The 19,191-nt window shown below is 26.3% G+C and overlaps 1 protein-coding gene across 1 annotated transcript in view; it reads right to left on the bottom strand.

Annotated features, from left to right (window-relative positions):
- Positions 1–1,246: 1,246 nt before the first annotated feature.
- SppL (signal peptide peptidase-like protein) overlaps positions 1,247–19,191 on the bottom strand; it is a 36,263-nt gene continuing 18,318 nt past the window's right edge. The window contains exons 3-13 of the mRNA XM_016054603.5: positions 13,442–13,506; positions 11,467–11,586; positions 10,455–10,533; positions 8,386–8,498; positions 8,181–8,287; positions 7,732–7,803; positions 7,388–7,476; positions 6,164–6,209; positions 5,125–5,272; positions 4,300–4,409; positions 1,247–2,402 (exon numbers count right to left, since the gene is read on the bottom strand). Coding sequence (XP_015910089.1) covers positions 2,334–2,402; positions 4,300–4,409; positions 5,125–5,272; positions 6,164–6,209; positions 7,388–7,476; positions 7,732–7,803; positions 8,181–8,287; positions 8,386–8,498; positions 10,455–10,533; positions 11,467–11,586; positions 13,442–13,506 — 1,018 coding nt within the window. The 3' untranslated portion in view covers positions 1,247–2,333. The remainder of the gene's footprint in view (positions 2,403–4,299; positions 4,410–5,124; positions 5,273–6,163; positions 6,210–7,387; positions 7,477–7,731; positions 7,804–8,180; positions 8,288–8,385; positions 8,499–10,454; positions 10,534–11,466; positions 11,587–13,441; positions 13,507–19,191) is intronic.

Raw genomic sequence — 19,191 nt, forward strand, 5'->3', positions numbered from 1 at the left:
TCCAAAAGAAAGCATTTTCAAAGTTTATCAAGAATCCTATTTTTTTACAGACACAGAAAATCAAAAAGACATTGAGTAATAAATGCAAAAATTGGTGAAAAGTCAAAACATTTCTAAAGAGATTCGTCACATCAATTATATGCTTTGATAAAACAATGATTTGTGTAACTCGTGTTCATCTTAACTTAAAACACAGAATTATTCCATATCTAATTTACACATAATAAAAATATATAACTTTCCTATTTACAAGATACATATACGAGTCTTCACACTATTCTAACAAATGAGTATTTTTAAAACAAAATAGCGGTAAAAAAGCAAGATGACTGTTAACCAGTTAGTAAAACTTAGAAAAGACAGTTCATTTGAAATTTTTATAGCTGCAATACCCAATGGAATTGAAAAATTAAATTCTACACAAGCCAATATTAAGCTCATACATAAATGTTTACATTAAATGTTATCTTTAGTATTCCTTAATAAAAAATTTATATACACCAATAAAAATCCTATATTTATATGTAAATAAATAAATCTCACATTATTTACAAATGTACAAAACATTTACGATTTTGACAAATTTTTAACTGATTGAGATCCAATTTTTATTTTACATTTTAAAAACTCTATTTTCCAAAATGTATTGCCCAGATGCAAAACCTACTAAATGCAGACCTTTTTAAAAATAAAAGAATACAGTTTTATTTCCAAAAATCAAAATGTTTAAGAACTGATAAAAAAAGTAAACAAAAGAAAAATCATTCCTATTGAAATTAAAAGAGGTAAAGCATGATAAAATAGGACATATAAGTTTTTCTAAATGCAATTAGCAGGTTTTGTGTCAGAATAACCGTGCATATATACTTGTGACATCATAAAAATTAATAAGCCAAGTTATATAAGTAATCTAATCCAATTAATTAAAAAACATAAGTATTAACGTTAAGTAAAGCATTATTTACTTAATTAAATATCAAAATCAGAGATATGATTAAGACATTTAGAAATTATTAGTTTAAATTAATGTTATAATTATTTATAAATAAAAATTTAAAATAAAATTCAAATAAAAGCCATCTTCCCTCATTTTGGGTTGAGTTTTTTCCCCTAAACAAACTTTAGATAATGTAGTATCATTGTACAACATAAAACTCTCAAAATAAAATGAAAATAAAGGCCTTCCTTTAAACGGTTGATAGTAATAGCTCATTATCGGGAGAAAAATTACTCATTTTAGGTTGGGTTTTTTTTTTTTTACTTCTAAACAATCTTTAATGTAGTATCATTCTACAACATTAAACCCTTTAAATAGAATGAAAATAAAGGCCTTCCTTTTAACTGTTGGGAGAAACAACTCATTATAGGGTGAAATATTACCCATTTTGGGTTGGATTTTTTTCCCCTAAACAAACTTTAGATAATGTATAATTCTACAACATAAAGCCCATTAAATAAAATTAAAATAAAGGCCTTCCTTTAAATGGTTGGGATAAATAACTCATTATGGGGTGTAAATTCTTGCAATTTTTCTTAAAAATTATAAATAACATAACTATACAGTTAGTAGTTTTGGATAAGTAATTCAACATCCTACACCTGCATAGAAGTTTATCATTTTTATTTAAACCAACAAAAACAAGCTAAATTTCTTTACATAAAAAACAAAGATATTTTTCTAAAATCTAAACAGTCTTACAATATTAAATTACATTTGCAAAATTGCAAAGCTATATTTCTTGAGAAGAAAAGAATCAAAAGCTATTTCTAAAACACTCTTAGTGTCTCTCCTATTCCGATAAGAGTTTTAATCTTTTATTTTAAATGCATGGAATCATATTGGGATGAAAATAACAATAATCACCTTGTTTGTGAAAATAAATAAAGACCAGTAAAAGCATATTTAACTTACTGTCGGTTCTGCACGAAAAAAATCGTATTTTAAGCTGCAGTCTTCTCTGCACAGCAAAATCGGTTCTCCCATGTTATTAGATAGAAAAGTGGTGTATTGGGGCGAAACATTTTGCCCATTTGCTAAACCGCCAGTGGGTTAAAAATTTCCAACTTAGTTTACATCCCTCAGTATTCAGCCATGAGGGAAGAGGCCTCTTAAAAGTAAAAATTAAAATACTTTAAAAAAAACATAATAAGAATTCATCTAATCATAAAGTAAATAAACCGGTCGTAAATGATTATAACCCAACAAGTCAGTGTATAAATATTCTTTCATGACAGTCCAACATACTCATTATTAAATTAAGAATTCTGTACATGGTAGAAAAGATAGCAGCAGTAACTTTAAATGTAAAAAAGAAACTGCCACTAAAGTTTTGTCAAACTTCTTGGTGCTTAGATGGTATTGTTACTATAAATGGTTCACTCCACATACGTCGAAGATCACCCTAAATATGGAAACATTTCAGTTAGTAATCAAACATTCTTCAATAATTTAACATAATGCATACTTTAATAACATAAAGAAAATATACTAGTCCTTCATTATAAGATGAATTTGAATATATATTATTTTTCACAGCTTTATATTCATGACAAATAATATAAATTAATATTCATATATACACTAACAATTCTTTTACTTCTCATGAATGTAGAAAAAATATCCTTAAGAAAAACAATTACTCAGATTTTATGCATAACTACCAAGGCGCATTGAACACTTTACTATTTTTTAGAAGCTCAGCAATGCATCCTTTAATGCATTGATCATAATGATCAATGTCATACAGAGGCAGGAAAGAAAAAACATCAAATGGAAATTATTTATTGTTCTTATTACTGCTAAGTTATAATTAATACTAATATGCTAGTTTATATAAATACAATTGTTATATAATTGCACATTTTAACAATATTTTTTTGCTATTACAAGTTACTCTCATTTTTTTTTTTTTTTTTATATACAATAACAAGGAGCTAATGTAGTTATGAGAATGTTATAAATGTAATATTTATTCAAGTTAATATTGATGAATAATGAAAAATACAATCCATTTGTAGATAGTAATTTAATTTTTATAGGAAGTCTTTTAACGTATTAAAAATTTTGATATACATTTTACTTAATACTGGATACAATTACTACTTTTAATAGGTTCAACACTCAAAACATACAAACTTTTATTGTTTATTTAATAAAGATTAACTTTCAAAATTATTTTCAATAAAATAAAAATATTTATTAAAAGCAATAATTTTTAAATTTGCTACTATACACAATTTCGTATTAATTTTAAAATAAATTCAGTTTTAAAACTAAAAGTGAACATAAGTCTCCTATATTTAAAATTTAAAAGCAAATTACCTAATAATTGCTCCCTACTTCCCAAATTTAGAAACTTAATTTCTAAAATTTATCATCATAATAATCCATATTCAATCATACTATTAGTCGGCATACTAAAAATATATTTAAGTATTCTCTCCAAATAATAACTACAATATTATTTCACTGATACGAAACAATTACAATAATCTACATGTTTCACAGAAAGAATTTAAAAGTATGTACTCCCTTAATATTAAATGTATATCTAGGCAAAGATGATGTATGTCAGGAGCATCATAAAACTGAATTATCCTTTTGCACTGCTTAGTTGTACATATCCTTCAGCCAAAAACTTCTTTTTACTTATATATCACATATTAAGAAAGACAAACCACAAATTACCCCATTAAACAAAGCTTTTAACTAAAATTATTTTCCTTTTTTTGTCTTTTTTTTTTAAATTTAATAATAAACTTAGTTTATTTTTATATATTTGATTGGAAATCTACAAACTTTCATCTATAATAATTATATTCAAGTCATAATTTAAACAAAACAAAACAAAAATCATTCTTTTTCTGCTAGTGATTTTTTTAAAAACAATTTTCGCTAATTTATGGCCAAGTAAAAAAAAAATGCAAGTATTAATACTCTTATTTTGTGAACTTCTGTTTCTGACAATTACTTATTAATACTAGGTTAAAATGAGAAATTTCACAAAACAAAATATAAAGTTTTTTTTTAATTACAAGCTATATATATTCAGCAATGAATAATATCAAAAAATATAAAATCTTGAGACTATTTTTAATTATTGATTCTTCCGAGAAATTTATAATTGTTCTTTTAATTTAATAATATTATAGTTGGTGTAGAATACTTCTTAATTGATTTGACTCTCAAGTTTAACTTAAACTAAAGAATTAAGTTAATTTAACTTGAATCTAAGATTAATGTTTGAGATAAATGAAAGTCATTAAAAGTCCCGTAAAAGAAAAGAAAAAAACAATTACTTTGAGGTATGCCATAGTGAGTAAGGGCAACAAAGTAAAAGGGACAAGATACAATAATGCTGGTTGAGCTGCTTTGAATACTTCAGATGAAACTGTGGCAGTCAGTAGACCTAAAAGAAAGTTTACAAATCCAACATTCATTATTCTTGGGCTCAATACATTTAAAGAAAAAGGTAACTCAATTATAATTAATATAACTACTAGGCTGTTTTCATTCAAATTTCATATTTTAACATATAAAATTACATTCTTTAAAATGATGTAAAAGTTTGAATACTACCAAAACATTTTTTACTATTATTAAATAAGTTAATAAAAATTAACAAATCATTAAAAATTAAATTTTGCATAGAATTCTTTGGATAAACAAATTTTATAATTGCATCAAAAAATTATTAATTCGCTTAAAAACTTCTCAAGATATAGCAAAATACGCAAAAATTAAAATTAGCATTTCGGATCCAAGTTTTGGACCATTCCTGACCAAACTATTGAAACCATATTTCGAGGGTATGAAATCCAAAGCCATAAAAAAAGACATGTTCATTCAAAGACTGAACATTTTTGTGTTTCATTTGGTAACTTAAAATATTGTCTGCACTAATTGGCATATCTGAGATCAACCCGTTAAACCATTAAGAATTAGTCTTAGCATGTAAAGATCTGATTACTAGATCAAACGTTATTGAGTTTTTTTTTTGCCAAATGTACAAAATTTTGTACAATTTAATATCAAGTCTTACAATAAAACTACATATTTAAAATAAAAAAATTTTGTAGTAGTTAGGTTCATTAATTTTAGTTTAAAATAATTCATATTTTTACCTAGAAAGTATCCGATGAGGGAACAATGAAAATATGATATTTTGTTAAGTTGATTTGGTGGAGGAACTCCTGTTTCAGCTGAACAAATTTGGGCTTTTTTATATGCATCATATCGTAGCACAAAACACAGCAAAAGACCAGGCATTACCTAAAATTTATGAATTAGTATTACATAATTTTTATCCAAAAAGTATACACAAAAAGGATAGAGTCAAAAGACTAATAAAAAATTAACTAATATAATTAAAAGATTTAAATTGTAATGTGCTTGGTTTTCAAACAATGTTTATTTTAATTCGATGATTCTTGCAATTTACTCAAAAATTTAAAAACATTAAATACAATCTAAGTTAGTTTTACAGTATTCAAAAAAAATCCGAGCAGCAAGAATTAGCAATTTTTAGAATTTATCAATTATAATTATGTAAAGAAAATGAGTTTTTGCTTTTTATTATGAAGTTTTAGTAGCTTTGAACTAGATTTAAGATCTTTTTCATCCAAATAAATAGAAGGGATTCTTCCCTTGTTCACCTTTTATATTTGAGTCCAGGTGAAAGATAAAATAAAAATATTATTAGATCATGATAGTATTCCAAAAATAAAATGTGAACATGTGCAAAGAAAAATTTTAAAAAAATTTTAACAGAGATTTTTTTTAAAAAATACATAAGAAATTGTGGAATTATTTATATTTTTAATTTGCAACACTAAGTTTAACTTACATATATTACTAATTTTTACTCATATTAAACTTTTCCCTTTTTCATAAAAATTTATTTTAAAGTGAAATTTCCAGAAAAAATTGACACCTGAATATTATGCTTGAAAATTCTGTTACAAGAAAATTAAAGGCTATCAAATTTATCTGTTATGGAAAAAATGACCTTAAAAATTATCATTTTATAGTATTATATATAAAAGAATGATTTTAATAGTTGTGTATAAAAACAAAATTATGAATACAAAATTAAAAAACCAAGTACTAAAAGAGCATTAAAAATATTCTATAACCATAGATTAAAAGAAAATTATAACTCACAATATCACCAAGTCCCAACATTGAAAAGTGGCCATTATTGTGCATACTAAAATGGAATAAAAAAATTATAGAACATAAAACGAGTTAGCTGTTTGGGGGAAAAAAATTGCATTAAAATGAAGATAACTAAGTTAAAACTTAACTTTGAAATTCAACCATTATTAGTAATTGATTACATTTCTTGAAAAAATATATATTCTAGGAAAATCAAATTAAATAATTTTTCTAACAATCTGTTTGTGCAATTAAAAAAACAGGGTGTCAACTAGGTTCAAAAAAAAAAAAATTCATGACCTCTCAACAAATTTTCATAGCAACAATTCATCTCAACAAATTTTTATTCTTCATTTTTTTAACTAATACTTCTTTATTTAGAGAAATTATTCAATTCATATTAATGTTATTGAATGCATTTTACATTAGTCAATTTTTTCCCTCTGCTCAAGATTTTCTCAAAATGAAAAGATTTTATTAGAAGACTATTAAAAAATATATTAACTTAAATTATAATACATTTTTCCCTCAAAAAAAAATCTTTACCATCATATACATTTTTGTGAAGGGTCCGTTAACGGGCCCAAATTTCTTCTAAACAGACCCCTGAAAAGGTTGTTACTTAAACAGTTTTCTGATCACGGATTTTCTGCAAGGTAGAATCTTTAAGCAATTAAAATCGCTTGGGTTTAATAGAACATTTATATAGAGAGCTATAAACTGAATAAATTGCTAATAAAATGGCTGCAGAAGAAAAAAACTATGCAAGTTATATTAAATGAAGACCTGGGTTTTCAGCCTATAGCAAAAGAAAAGTTTAAGGTTTGACAACTGCACAAAAATTAAAAAAGTTACAAAAATGTAAGAACTTGCTGAATCATCTTTAGTGCACTCGGACTGCAATATAAGGTTGTATCGTCAAAAAGAGCAATCTAAATAAGAGCCCTACAGAAATATTTTGAATACATTTTAATCTACTAATTTATTTTGTTAAATTTTTTATTTTGATATTTTTTTATATTTATTTATTTGGTCTTACTACATAGAGGTGGTCTTTCCTAGAAGTTTCACTGTAGTACATTATTAACTTCAATTTAAATAATTTAACAAGAGCAATTGTTATATTAATACAATTAAAGACTTTTTGAAAAATGTATTAACAAATACACACATTAAAAGAAGAAAACTAAGAATAATTATACAAAATATGGAGAAAAAGATAATTATAACCTGGGAAATACTAATTTTCCTGGAAGTGATAATTTTGGAGCTTCTCGTACAACTCCACCCAAATGCAGTTTCTTTGCTACAATTCCAACCTAAAATAAGTTTAAGTTTGATATAACATTATGTCATTAATAAAATAAATTTTATGGAAAAGTCAAAAAATTTGAAAATATTTAGATTGCATATATGCAAATGTGCACATGAAAGCATAGTTTAAGTAAAGTTAATCTACTAAGTATAATACATGAATAACATGAAAAAACATTTAAAATGTAACAAACATCTAATATTTAATAACAAAAAGTAATAAAAATAACTTATTATAATCTTATAATAAATGCACTTACAGGATTTTCTGCTGGTCTTGTAGCAACTTTTACCATCACATTAGCATTGAATATGTATGATGAAAAAAATACCTATAAAATAATTACAAAACCGATTATTATGTAAAAAATCAACTGCCAACAACAATGCAATGAAGCTAATTTGAAAAAGAAATATCTAAGCATTCAAAAAATAAATAAATACAATTACATAATCTGATATTAAATAAACAAAACAACTGAGACTTAATAAATAAATGTAAGAAAGTTTAAAGTAGAAGATAAAACAAATAAATAAAAATTATCCTAAATATCCAAATGATAAATATTAGAATTTATTAAAAAATAATAATATTTGTGCACCGAAAACAACATCAACAAATCGTAGCAAATATTCCTTTCCAAACAGATCTCAAATATCAAAGAAAGAAAAAAAAAGAGCTAATCTAAAATAATAAAAAAATACTAACCCAAAATACATCATAAATTAAAAGTCCAGTAAGTAAAAGAGTAGAAACTTTTAAACTTGGCAAGCGGACAAATGCTATGAAAGCAACACACAACCCCATTCCCATAGCTGTAAATGAAAGAGAAAAAATTATTATTTTTCTGGAAATTTCATACACAGTTTCTAATAATGCATTAAAAAAAATTGATTTAATCAACAATATTTACCATCCATCAATAGCCAATGTCCAGTCAAAACCCAAATGCATACAATAGTAACTGACAAAGCAAATGAAATTAATTCTGCAGCAGTAAATCTTCCACACATCCCAAATGATATTCTACAAAAAGAAAAAAAAGAAAGTGGTTTCAAGAATGAGTCATCCAGTATCGAAAAATTGACCTCCAAACAGTATAGGAAAACTCTGCACTCATAATTTCAAAAGAAAGATAATTCTGCCTTCAAATTTTGCAAAGCTTTGAAACTATTCCCATAGATTAAGGTAAATAGTTAGCAAACATAAAACAAACTAAAACATAAAAACACAAATTTAAATACATAAAAATCCAATTTTGTTGCCCAAAGTGTCTTTCTGTCTATAAGTTAATAATAAATTTATCTGGAAAATGATATTATAAATTATACATTCATAGAATCATATATTCAATTTTAATATCAAACTTTTGTTTTTATTTGAAATAAGACATACTAAAGAGTTTTTCGGTAACATATTACTCCAAGTCCTGGAAAGTTTGAAACATAACTCTAACATTCATACTTTTTTAATATATATATATATATATATATATATATATATATATATATATATATATAATATATATATATATATATATATATATATATATATATATATATGAGGCAGAATTTTCCAATACTTCATCATTCAGAGATCCATCCTTGATAGGATACTGATGTATCATTTACAAGTACAGAAAAAATCACAACTTTAAATCTGTTATAAACTTTTTTTTCTCTAAAGAAAGCACAAAAGAGTTTTGTTACTTCGGCAATTATAAATTATTTTAAATATTTTACTAAGCAAAAAACTCAACTAATTCATAAAAGGCAGAGTGATCTTGCCCTTCCACTTAATGTTCTGTAGCATGGAAGTAGCGTGTTTGAATCCCATCATTACCCAGGATGTATATTTGTGATATCGTTCTCTTAACTTGTGCTATCTGATTCTCAACAATGGTCTGATAAACCATATTTTGTAGAAAGCACAAAAGTCTGCATATATATGTGCAACAATAAATAGATAAAATCAAACAATAAAATTATTCATAGATTTTAAAACATATTAAATACTACTTGATTCATTTTAGTTTTAATGAAACCATCATTTGTTTAGCAGTTTAGTAATGATTTATAACATAGCTCTTATAAAAAATCCTTTATTAAAATAAAACTTTATAGAGTTTTATTAATGTAAAGATACTTAATTTTACAAGCTATGCAATATATATGTATAATGATGACCTGTTAAATTGGTTACAAAAAATTTAAAAAAAATTAAAGCATCTAAATAAACTGAAGAGATATTACATTACAATAAAATATATGCTTGTAAAAAACATAATACAAACAAATATTAAAATGAAACATACCAAAAAGTCATCCTACAAAAACAACAACAATTTTAAGTCATTGATTAAGTTTTTTTATTATATTAAAAATATAAGAAAAAGCAAGAGATGTAAGAAAAATGTTTCTTTCCATTTATAACTTTCTAACAAATTATAGCTCTAACAGCTATAATTTGTTGTAAGATTAAAATTTTAAAAAAATGTTTTTATTTAAAAAAAAAAAGAGAGAGAGAGAGAGATACAACAAATGAATTTTTAAAAAAAAATACTGGCAGGTTTGAAAAATGAAACAAAGTACATCTATATAAAGTAATAATAGTTTGGAACAGGACTTTTGGAAATTGTAAGCTAAGAATATAAGGAGTAACATAACAAAATGTAAAGAACAATGCCAAAGAAAATTAAAGCATAAATCGCAATCATAAGAACATCATAACTTATGCATGTAATTTTGATTCTGGTGTATTTAAAATAAGTTTTTAGTTCTTATTTATAATTTAATTTTATTTCAACTAAATTTTTTGTCGACCCTGAACTGAGTATTTAAATCTTTTTTTTTTAAATCTAATCCTAACTTATATTTTAAACAATATAATTTTTTTTCCATAAAAAAGGCAAAAAGAATTTAAATATTTAAATAGAAAATTTTAAATTAAACGTTTAATAAAGTAATGAGAAATTGCACTTACTTATTTCCATCAGAGCATGGTCGAATTATATATTGACACATTGGCAGCAGTAAGAAGGCTAATGCAATAGTTGCTATGACTGAAATAAAATAGTTTAATTAATGCTCAATTTATAAAATAATATTTCATAATTAAAACTCAGACTTATAATTCTTATGTAAATGCTTTTTAATTAAAAGAACTGAATCAAAAAAAAAAATCTTTTTCAAAAAAAAAGATTTTAAAAAAACAGAAAAATTTCATAAAGCATCACACTTTACACGACTGTTAAAAACTGGAGGGGAAAAAAAACATTAACAAAAAAATAAAACCAACTAGCAATGTTGAACTTTACCTCTTAGATAAAAACTTACATTTAAAAACTTTACTCTTTAGATTTTTAACATCAATGTATACATTTTACACACAGATGAAAAAATTAGATTTTAAAACAACTTTTAAGAAATGAAATTATATACTTTCATTACTATAAAAGAAATATCAGATTGAAGCAAGGGTTTGAAAAACTCCTGACCACAACTATGTAATTTTGTTCTTTTTACATCATAAAAGTAAATATATATCAATTTATTGCAAATATTATAAGATACAATAATCAAAGAGAAAACATTTTTGTTAAAAAATTTTGTAAATAAGTTATGTAGATCATTTTCGTGACAGTTGATGCTACAGATTATTCTTATATTTTTACGACAACAAATTTAGAATTAGGCATTTGAATAATTAATTTTTTTAGCAGCATTTGAGTGGCCACTATTAATTATACATGAGTGGTTTTTAAAATCCTTACTTATGCTTGATAAAATAATTCGTACGACATAGAATATTAAAAAAATGGAATTCACAAATCTTTTAAAATTTGAACATTTTTAACATTTTAAAGCTGATTTATATAATGATTGAAAATGCTGTATAAAAATGAAAAGTGGTGTATTTTATTCTATGTACATTTGCTGCTAACTCATTTAAGTATATAAACTGACCAGGTGGAATTAATAAATTGACCACTTACTTGCTGTACATATAGCAAAAAGCATCTGCATTGAGTCAAAAAAGAAAAACATGACAAGAAGTGATATTGAGGCTCCCAGAGGTAAACACAATGCCTGCATTGTGTCCAAAGTTTGCACATCTAAAAACAATGAAATATATCAGTATTTTATACAGGATTTGAGAAAAATCAGTATCTATTTTTAAAAAAAATTCAAATAATCGAATTGAAATCATAATTTTTTTATTAAATGACTACAATTTTTTATGAATTTTAAATTTTATTCAGAGATAAAGCGTGCAGTTTATAATAAATATAAAAGAATAAATTTTCAAATATTAACGCGTTTTTTTAAAATGTTAAATGTAATTTATATATTTGAGTAACATTTTAAATATTACCTAAATTCTCTGAAATACACTTTGTCAAAATATGCTGTTAGTGCATCTACCACTACAAAAGTACAATTCCAGTTCTATATATAAGACACGTTAACTCAATTCTATGTCAGGGTACCTTTTCATAGATGAAGGTTGACATTGTTGATGTTACTATCCCCACATTGGTGAACTTCAGGCGTGATTTGAACATGCCTACCTTGACAGAAATGCCCACTTCAATTTGAACAAGCCTACTAAGATGGATAGTTTACATTGCACAGTTGACTTGCTGTTTGTGACTGCGATACCATCCACCTCCTCGCGCGGTTGCTACTCAGTCTCTATCATACATAACCTGAATACAGCTCTCACGATCAGCACTCAAAAGTACTATGGTGATCATAATACAGCTCTCCCAGCTTCTCAGAAAACACCAATGAATCAACTAGTGGTATCTTGTTCATCGAATTCTATCGCAGAAAAAATTCTGGTGGGGAAGTACTGTAGTGCATCTACCACTACAGAAATACAATTCCAATTCACTAGTATATAAGACATGTTAACTCGATTCTATGTCGGAGTACATTTTCACAGATAAAGGTTGACATTGTCGATGCAACTCTCCCCTCATGTGCATATAATAAAACTATTTAAATATCTCATTATAAAATTAACAATCTGGTAAAATGAATTATAGTTCAATTTATGACAATACATACACATTTACTGGGTTTACAATTTATTACAAGTTTAAGATATATATTAAGAAAAAAAATACATGTATGAAATCAGTGAAATTAAACAACTAGAAAGAATTAAATGAATAATCCCAAGAAACTGAAATGGTAAGATATTACTTATCGAAAAACTTAATTGGCTTCAAAAACATGCAGATGGAATTAAAAGCTGACATGTTTCAAGCTCTTAAAAATAGGTGCCTATTCTCAAGACTTGCCAGATGTGAATGAGAAGAAACAAATAATATGGAATATAAAACACGAAGTTGCAAACAAAAAATGGAAAATAAAGGTAAGAAACAAAACTAGAAAAACTGCAGTAGCAGAGAGTGAAATAAAAATAAAGATGAAAAACAGAACAAGAAAAACAACTGCGGCCAAGAGTGGTAAATCAGAGTAAAATGCATTTCCATGAGCTATGGAGAGTTGATGAGGCCCTAAAGTCGTTGACAATGCAGTTGATAAAAGATACTGCTGATCAAACAACATTGAAAATCACTAATTTGAATTTTGTATTTTATCATTGCTTCGGAGTTTATAATTTCCATTTTATAATCATCAAATTTTATATGAATGGTTTTGTACAAAAAAAAAGTCAAAAGAAAAATTTTATTGTAATACTTTTCTTTTTAACTCACTTATATATTTATTTTTTTATTCACTCAAAATTGAAATTCATTTAAATAGTTTAGAGTGCTTTTATAATTAGAAAGAAAGGGATAAAATTACACTTCATAATTAATTTTGCAAGTGTTTTATTGCATGAATTACAATAAATTATTAAAACCATCTTCAGTTGATTAAATTTTTTAAGAATATTTAAAGTCACTAAAAAAACATAATAATAAAGAAAAAATACTCTCTTCATAATATACTTACTACTGTCAGGTTGGCCATTTCTTTCTTTCTCTTTTTGCTTTGCTTCTTGCTCCATATTCAAAGACCTAACAAAGAAAAAGAAAAGAAAAAAAAGGTCATTTGAGAAATAAAAAAAATTAAAAAAATTTAGAAAAAAAAGATATAAAATTGTAAAATAAAAAAACAATGCCTAAATTATAACTCCTTTACCGAAATTTTACAAAAACAAATCAGTTTTCAGAGAATCAACAATAGTGGAAATTAATGGAAGAATGGGAAAGAAGAAAAAATCTAGAGCTTTACAGGAATTTTAAAGAATTTTATTGTAAAATTCATCAAAATCTAACGAATTAAATGGATTGTTCAGCTGGCAAAAATGCGTGAAAATCGATGTGTAAGAAAGTCTTTTTAGAGAAACCCATGGGATAAAGACCTTGGGGAGAACCTAAGATGGATCGCCTATGTTGAGAATGATCAAATGTAGAGATGCCTGAAGCAAACTTCTGGCAAAGGCCATGGCCCACCCAGGTCTGTCGAGTCACAGAAGAGCAATAATTTTAAACTAATGATTGAAATAATTCATGGAAAAGAATGACCTTTTACTATTATTAATTACGCTGCTACTTCATGGCATTTTCATTACTTTATAATGTTTCATAATCATACTTTTGTCTAATCCTCCATTTTATTTATTTTAAGAGAAGAAAGCAAAAACAATTAAAATGTTATGGAGAAAAAGAGAGTAAACTGATATTTTGAGTTGAGTTTTGGACCATTTAAGTTGAGTTATGAGAATTAGTATAAATTAATTCTGGTAATCTAGAAACACATTTGTTTTTTTCCTCTCCTGAAGTAGGCTAACTCTAAGATAAAGGAGCAGCAAGAAATTATTAAGTGTTAAAATTATAATAAATTATATATAAACACATAATGCAGAAATTATATATAAACACACATAATTACTGCACACCTGAAGAGCAAATTTTCTGTTCCGTATTAATTAATATGCAAATTAAATCACAAAAATATTTTTATAAGTACATTCAGTAATTTCACTTCAAGTTATAAGACTCTTCTGTTTGAAAATGTCATTATTTACATTACAACCAATTGAAAACAATTGTTGTTTTTTTCAATCTTACTAAGACGTCAAATCTAATGATTTAATATCCTGTTTAAATTGTGTTACAGTTTAATAACTTTCAATTATCACTTAATATATTTTTGTAAAAGTGTTTCACTAATTTTGAATGCACCTATTAAAAAAAAAAAATTGTCGATGACCCCACAGTTTTATAATATCAAAAATTTTCGGTCATCGAAATATTCATTGTATCAAAATCATTATAATTAAACTATGCGAAAAGATTCATTCTTATTTTTGAAACAAATTTTTTTCATCATAGAAAATTTTATGCATCTTTTAAATACAGTAAAATAAGTATATGAACTACACCTCACCTTTTAATTTCATGATTCATGCTAAAGAAATTTTAATCCGCTAAGTTTTTTTCTATGTTATATTAAAGTGTCATAAAAATTCTGAAACAACAAATCGGATGGAACAGATATTTCTCACACTTTAGTACATTTTGTGGATGGTCTCCCAGTTCAATACAGCAAAATTTTCCTGTTTCTGAAATGTTAATTCTTTTAATGGAACTCAAGCTAAAAGAAACGGAATTTCGCGGAGAAGAGGCGATATATTACGCTATAAACATTCGTTACTTTAAAAAGTTATAATAAATACATACAAAAAAAAAGCTAACATATTTTCTAATTCATATTAGCTAAAATGAGAAGCAACACATTTTTATTTATTTACTTTCATTTTTTTTATTTATTTACTTTCATTTTTTTTTTTTTTTTCTCATTAGAAGTAACACGTTAACTCGGATGACAATTTTCTTACACCTTCATCATAGAATAGGAAAACACTTCTACTATCCTGTTAGATATATTTTAACAAGTATGAAAAGGGGGACTCAACATGGGGTTATCTGACCCCTGCATCACCCCCTTCCCCAAAGCAACGACTCAGCGTATAATAAGGCGTTTTTAAAAGCAAAACTCATTGGCAGGTATTTAAAAAAAAATTGGATTTTGTGTTCTAAACATACAAAAATTGTTTGCAATACATAGAAATACCGATAAAAATAAAAGTCAAACAGTTTTCGTATTTAGACTAATGATATTTGTATAAAGAGCAAATGTGAACACGCTGAATTAGCAAGTTGAAAAGAACCTCACAATGCAAAAATATGCACAAACGACCTTATCACCGGGTTATCAGATAGAAATAGAATAAAATTTAGAGACAATTAAAACGACTAGAGTTCATACATCAATCGGACGTGATTGTACGCAAGGTCACGTATAAAAAACTTGGGAAGAATTTCAAAACTAGTGAGATGCGTAAAAAAAAAAATAATAATAAATAGAACTTTTGAACCAGCTTTAATCTTCAAATGTTACACGGAATACTTTGTTGGTTGCCCCGGAAGAGGGAAGAGGTATGGGGGGGGGGATAAAGCTCACTTCCGGCTGGCCTGTTTTTTTTTTTATTCTTGCAAGGATTTTCATCCCGACCCCCTAAAAATATAATATTTCGTGGGAAAATAAGTGTCTTTATTGAAACACCTTACTTGATGTCAAGGTCCTGAAACTCATATACCACGGATAATAACTTTTCTTTACAATATTGTTCGGATATTGTTCATTTACACGGATAATATATTTCTTTACGATATTGTTAGCGTACTCCACTCGAATGTTTCATGAAAATAAATTAAACTAATACGCATATTAGATATATGATGTAGGCTCATTATAAAATCGTCGTCATTTTGCAAAACACCAGGCTAATTGAAAAATTCTTCAGTATTTTCAAATCAGTCGAACACAGTTTAACCATATTAAAATGGACCCAGATACTTACAAGCTGTAAAAAAGAAAAAAAGAAAAAATTTATTAATTGTTCCATCAGCCTAATTATTTAGGGCCGTTTGCAATGAGCTTTAGAATTAGAAATTATAAAATCCAAAGCTTAAGATGTTCATTCGAAACATCACGATTAATATATAACTCATTAATTGTATAAGCTACACAGTTTAAGTTTATTGAGTAAATCTTCGTGTATAATTTTAATTGTCCTAAAGACACTCGAGCTAATTTTAATATTCCCGAAAAATAAGCCTGAATAGAAAATATTAAAACTTTTTTAATTAGCCCAGATCATTTCAAAATGACGGAGGCATTTGCAAAGAGTCGGATATTTTCATTTATTCAACGACATATTAAATCTTATGTCAGGACTAAAATCATTATTTTAAAAAAAATCAATAGCTAGAGTTGGACAAAATGTAATTGATTACAGGAATGTAACAACTATGAAATCAAACTAACGTACAGTTAAAATTAAAATTGTAATGAAGATAAGATGTAATTATAATTTATTGTAATTATAATTTATTGTAATCTTTAATTATTATTACTTTTGTTCAACGTATTATTAAGTATAATTACGATTTATGATTGCTTATATACAAGTCACGTACAAAAAAACTTTGAAAAAGTTTCAAAAATAGTGAATGAGTCAAAAAAACAAAAAATGTGGAAAAATCAAAATAATATCGATAATAAAATTTAAAATTAAGAGTTATATTTTATTTCAAATAATAATGAAAATTACGCAGTCCTTTGCAATAATTTCGTACAAAACTGAATCACGAAAATATAAAAAAATACAACATTATGTGAATCAATTGTATATCAATCTTTACTGTCACAAATGACGTAATTTTCTTAACTTAAATTTTGACTTAGAAAAAATAAAATTATTTTGGCCCATAGACCTGCCAACCTTAAAATAAAAAATAACTTGACTTGTAATCACGGCATTGCGTAAAAAGCAAAACTATAATAAATATAAAAAATTAAATAAATTAGCACATTCTTTAAATTTAAATTAAATTTATACAAGCAACTGTATTACCCTTTCACAAATTACAAAAATAACAACAACAAGAAATAGATTGAGTACAGATTTAGCATCTGTTTAAAAAAAAAAATTTAAAAAAAACGGCATAAAAAAAATTTTCTGAAACTCTTTTTGGTTTGTCTTCTCAGTCAAAATTTCTCAAAAGTTTGTTTCAAGAACAGAATTAAGTCCGTATATTTGTTAAGTGGCTAAATATTTTCTCCCAGCTCGCATTCTTTTTGAGGAATGGTTAATACTGCCAACTTTAAATTGGTCAATACACTGTCGGTTATAATTTTCCTGCTGCTGATTTTACATCTTTTTTTTTCCCTTCTTTTTAATCGATTCTATCATGAGAATAAAAACCTTCTGTTCTAATATGTCTTCGCCCAGTAAAGCACAAAACTGAGAATTTGGAATGTCAAGAAATGAGTTTCGTCATAGTTTACGAACACCAAAAACTAACAACTAAAAACTTAATGTTCGAAAAAGAAATACCGAACTGGGATAATTACTCAAATTAGCTAATTCAGCATGAACTAAAATATTGTATGCTTTGTTAATGCAGTGCTTTGTATATGCTTTGTTAAAAATAGTGTTGTACTTTTCTTCTTTAATTCTTTTTTGCCCGTCATAGCCAGCCATTGGCCTCTTGGGAATTAAGTCAGGAAGATGTGCCTTTGGCTAGAGAGCCTTTGGCAAGACAGCACCAACGGTGAAAATACGTCTTAGCTCATAACCCGACGGAGAGATGGCCACTTCCTAAACTTAGACATAAATCTGAAAGGGAAGGAAATTTTCTCCAGATCCTTGTACCCATAATACTGCTCATGAACTGGCCACAGAACCTTCGATTCCGCAGATTTTACGAGCACGTATATCACATGTACTATAAACTAGGGGGGGGGGGGGATTTTAGTGGAACCGAAAATCGAGCCCCGGCTCCTCCGGACCGAAATTCAATTCTGCAACCGCTGGGCAACCACGGCCTCTGTTATGTTTATGAGGATTTTTTTTTTTTTCCTAATTGAATCTTGAATTTTCTCATTTTAGTACCTTTTGTAAGTTCATGATTAAAGTAGCGAACAAATTGCAACCGCAAATAAGAAAGTTTTAACATCATCAATCATATGAAAGCGACTAGGAAACAAGTGTTTGAAAATTTCTGATCCGAGCTGAAATTTAGAAGGAAAAAAAAAGGTGGGGATAACGGAATCTATAATTACAATAGAATTTTTACACGCATCATTTTTCTTTTTAAGTTAAACCCCTTCCACAAGTACCCATCTTCTGGAACAAGAGCGATAGCAAGCTTCAACACTTTTTACAATAGCCCCAAGGGAACTCATTAATTGCAAATGATAAAAGAGAGAGAGAGAGAGAGCAGACGCTGAATAAATATTTTTTTCGGTAGATCATACAATATTTTCCTTTTTGTTGCACGAAATTTTTCGAGAACGTTCTTCTAAACACTAAAAAATAAAACTAGTTGAATTCCTTAGTTTTTAGTAAAATGAATGGTTGTTTTCAACTAGGTCACAATAGAAGTTACCGTACTTGAAAAAAATAATAATAAATAAATAAAAAAAATAATTTTTTTCTTTTCTTTTTTTTGAAAAAAAAACTACCTTTGTCTAACTCTTAAAATAACTGAAGAAGGTTATGAAACAAAGTGTGTTTTAATGATCAAAATTATTTTACGTTAGAATACATCCGAATAAAGTTAACACTTCAGCACAACGTCAAGTTTAAAATTTTATATTTACTGATCAATGCCCAACCTTAAAGATTA

This window comes from Parasteatoda tepidariorum, chromosome 2, assembly GCF_982258835.1.
Source record: "Parasteatoda tepidariorum strain Cologne lab strain chromosome 2, Ptep-v5.0, whole genome shotgun sequence".
NCBI lineage: Eukaryota > Metazoa > Arthropoda > Arachnida > Araneae > Theridiidae > Parasteatoda > Parasteatoda tepidariorum.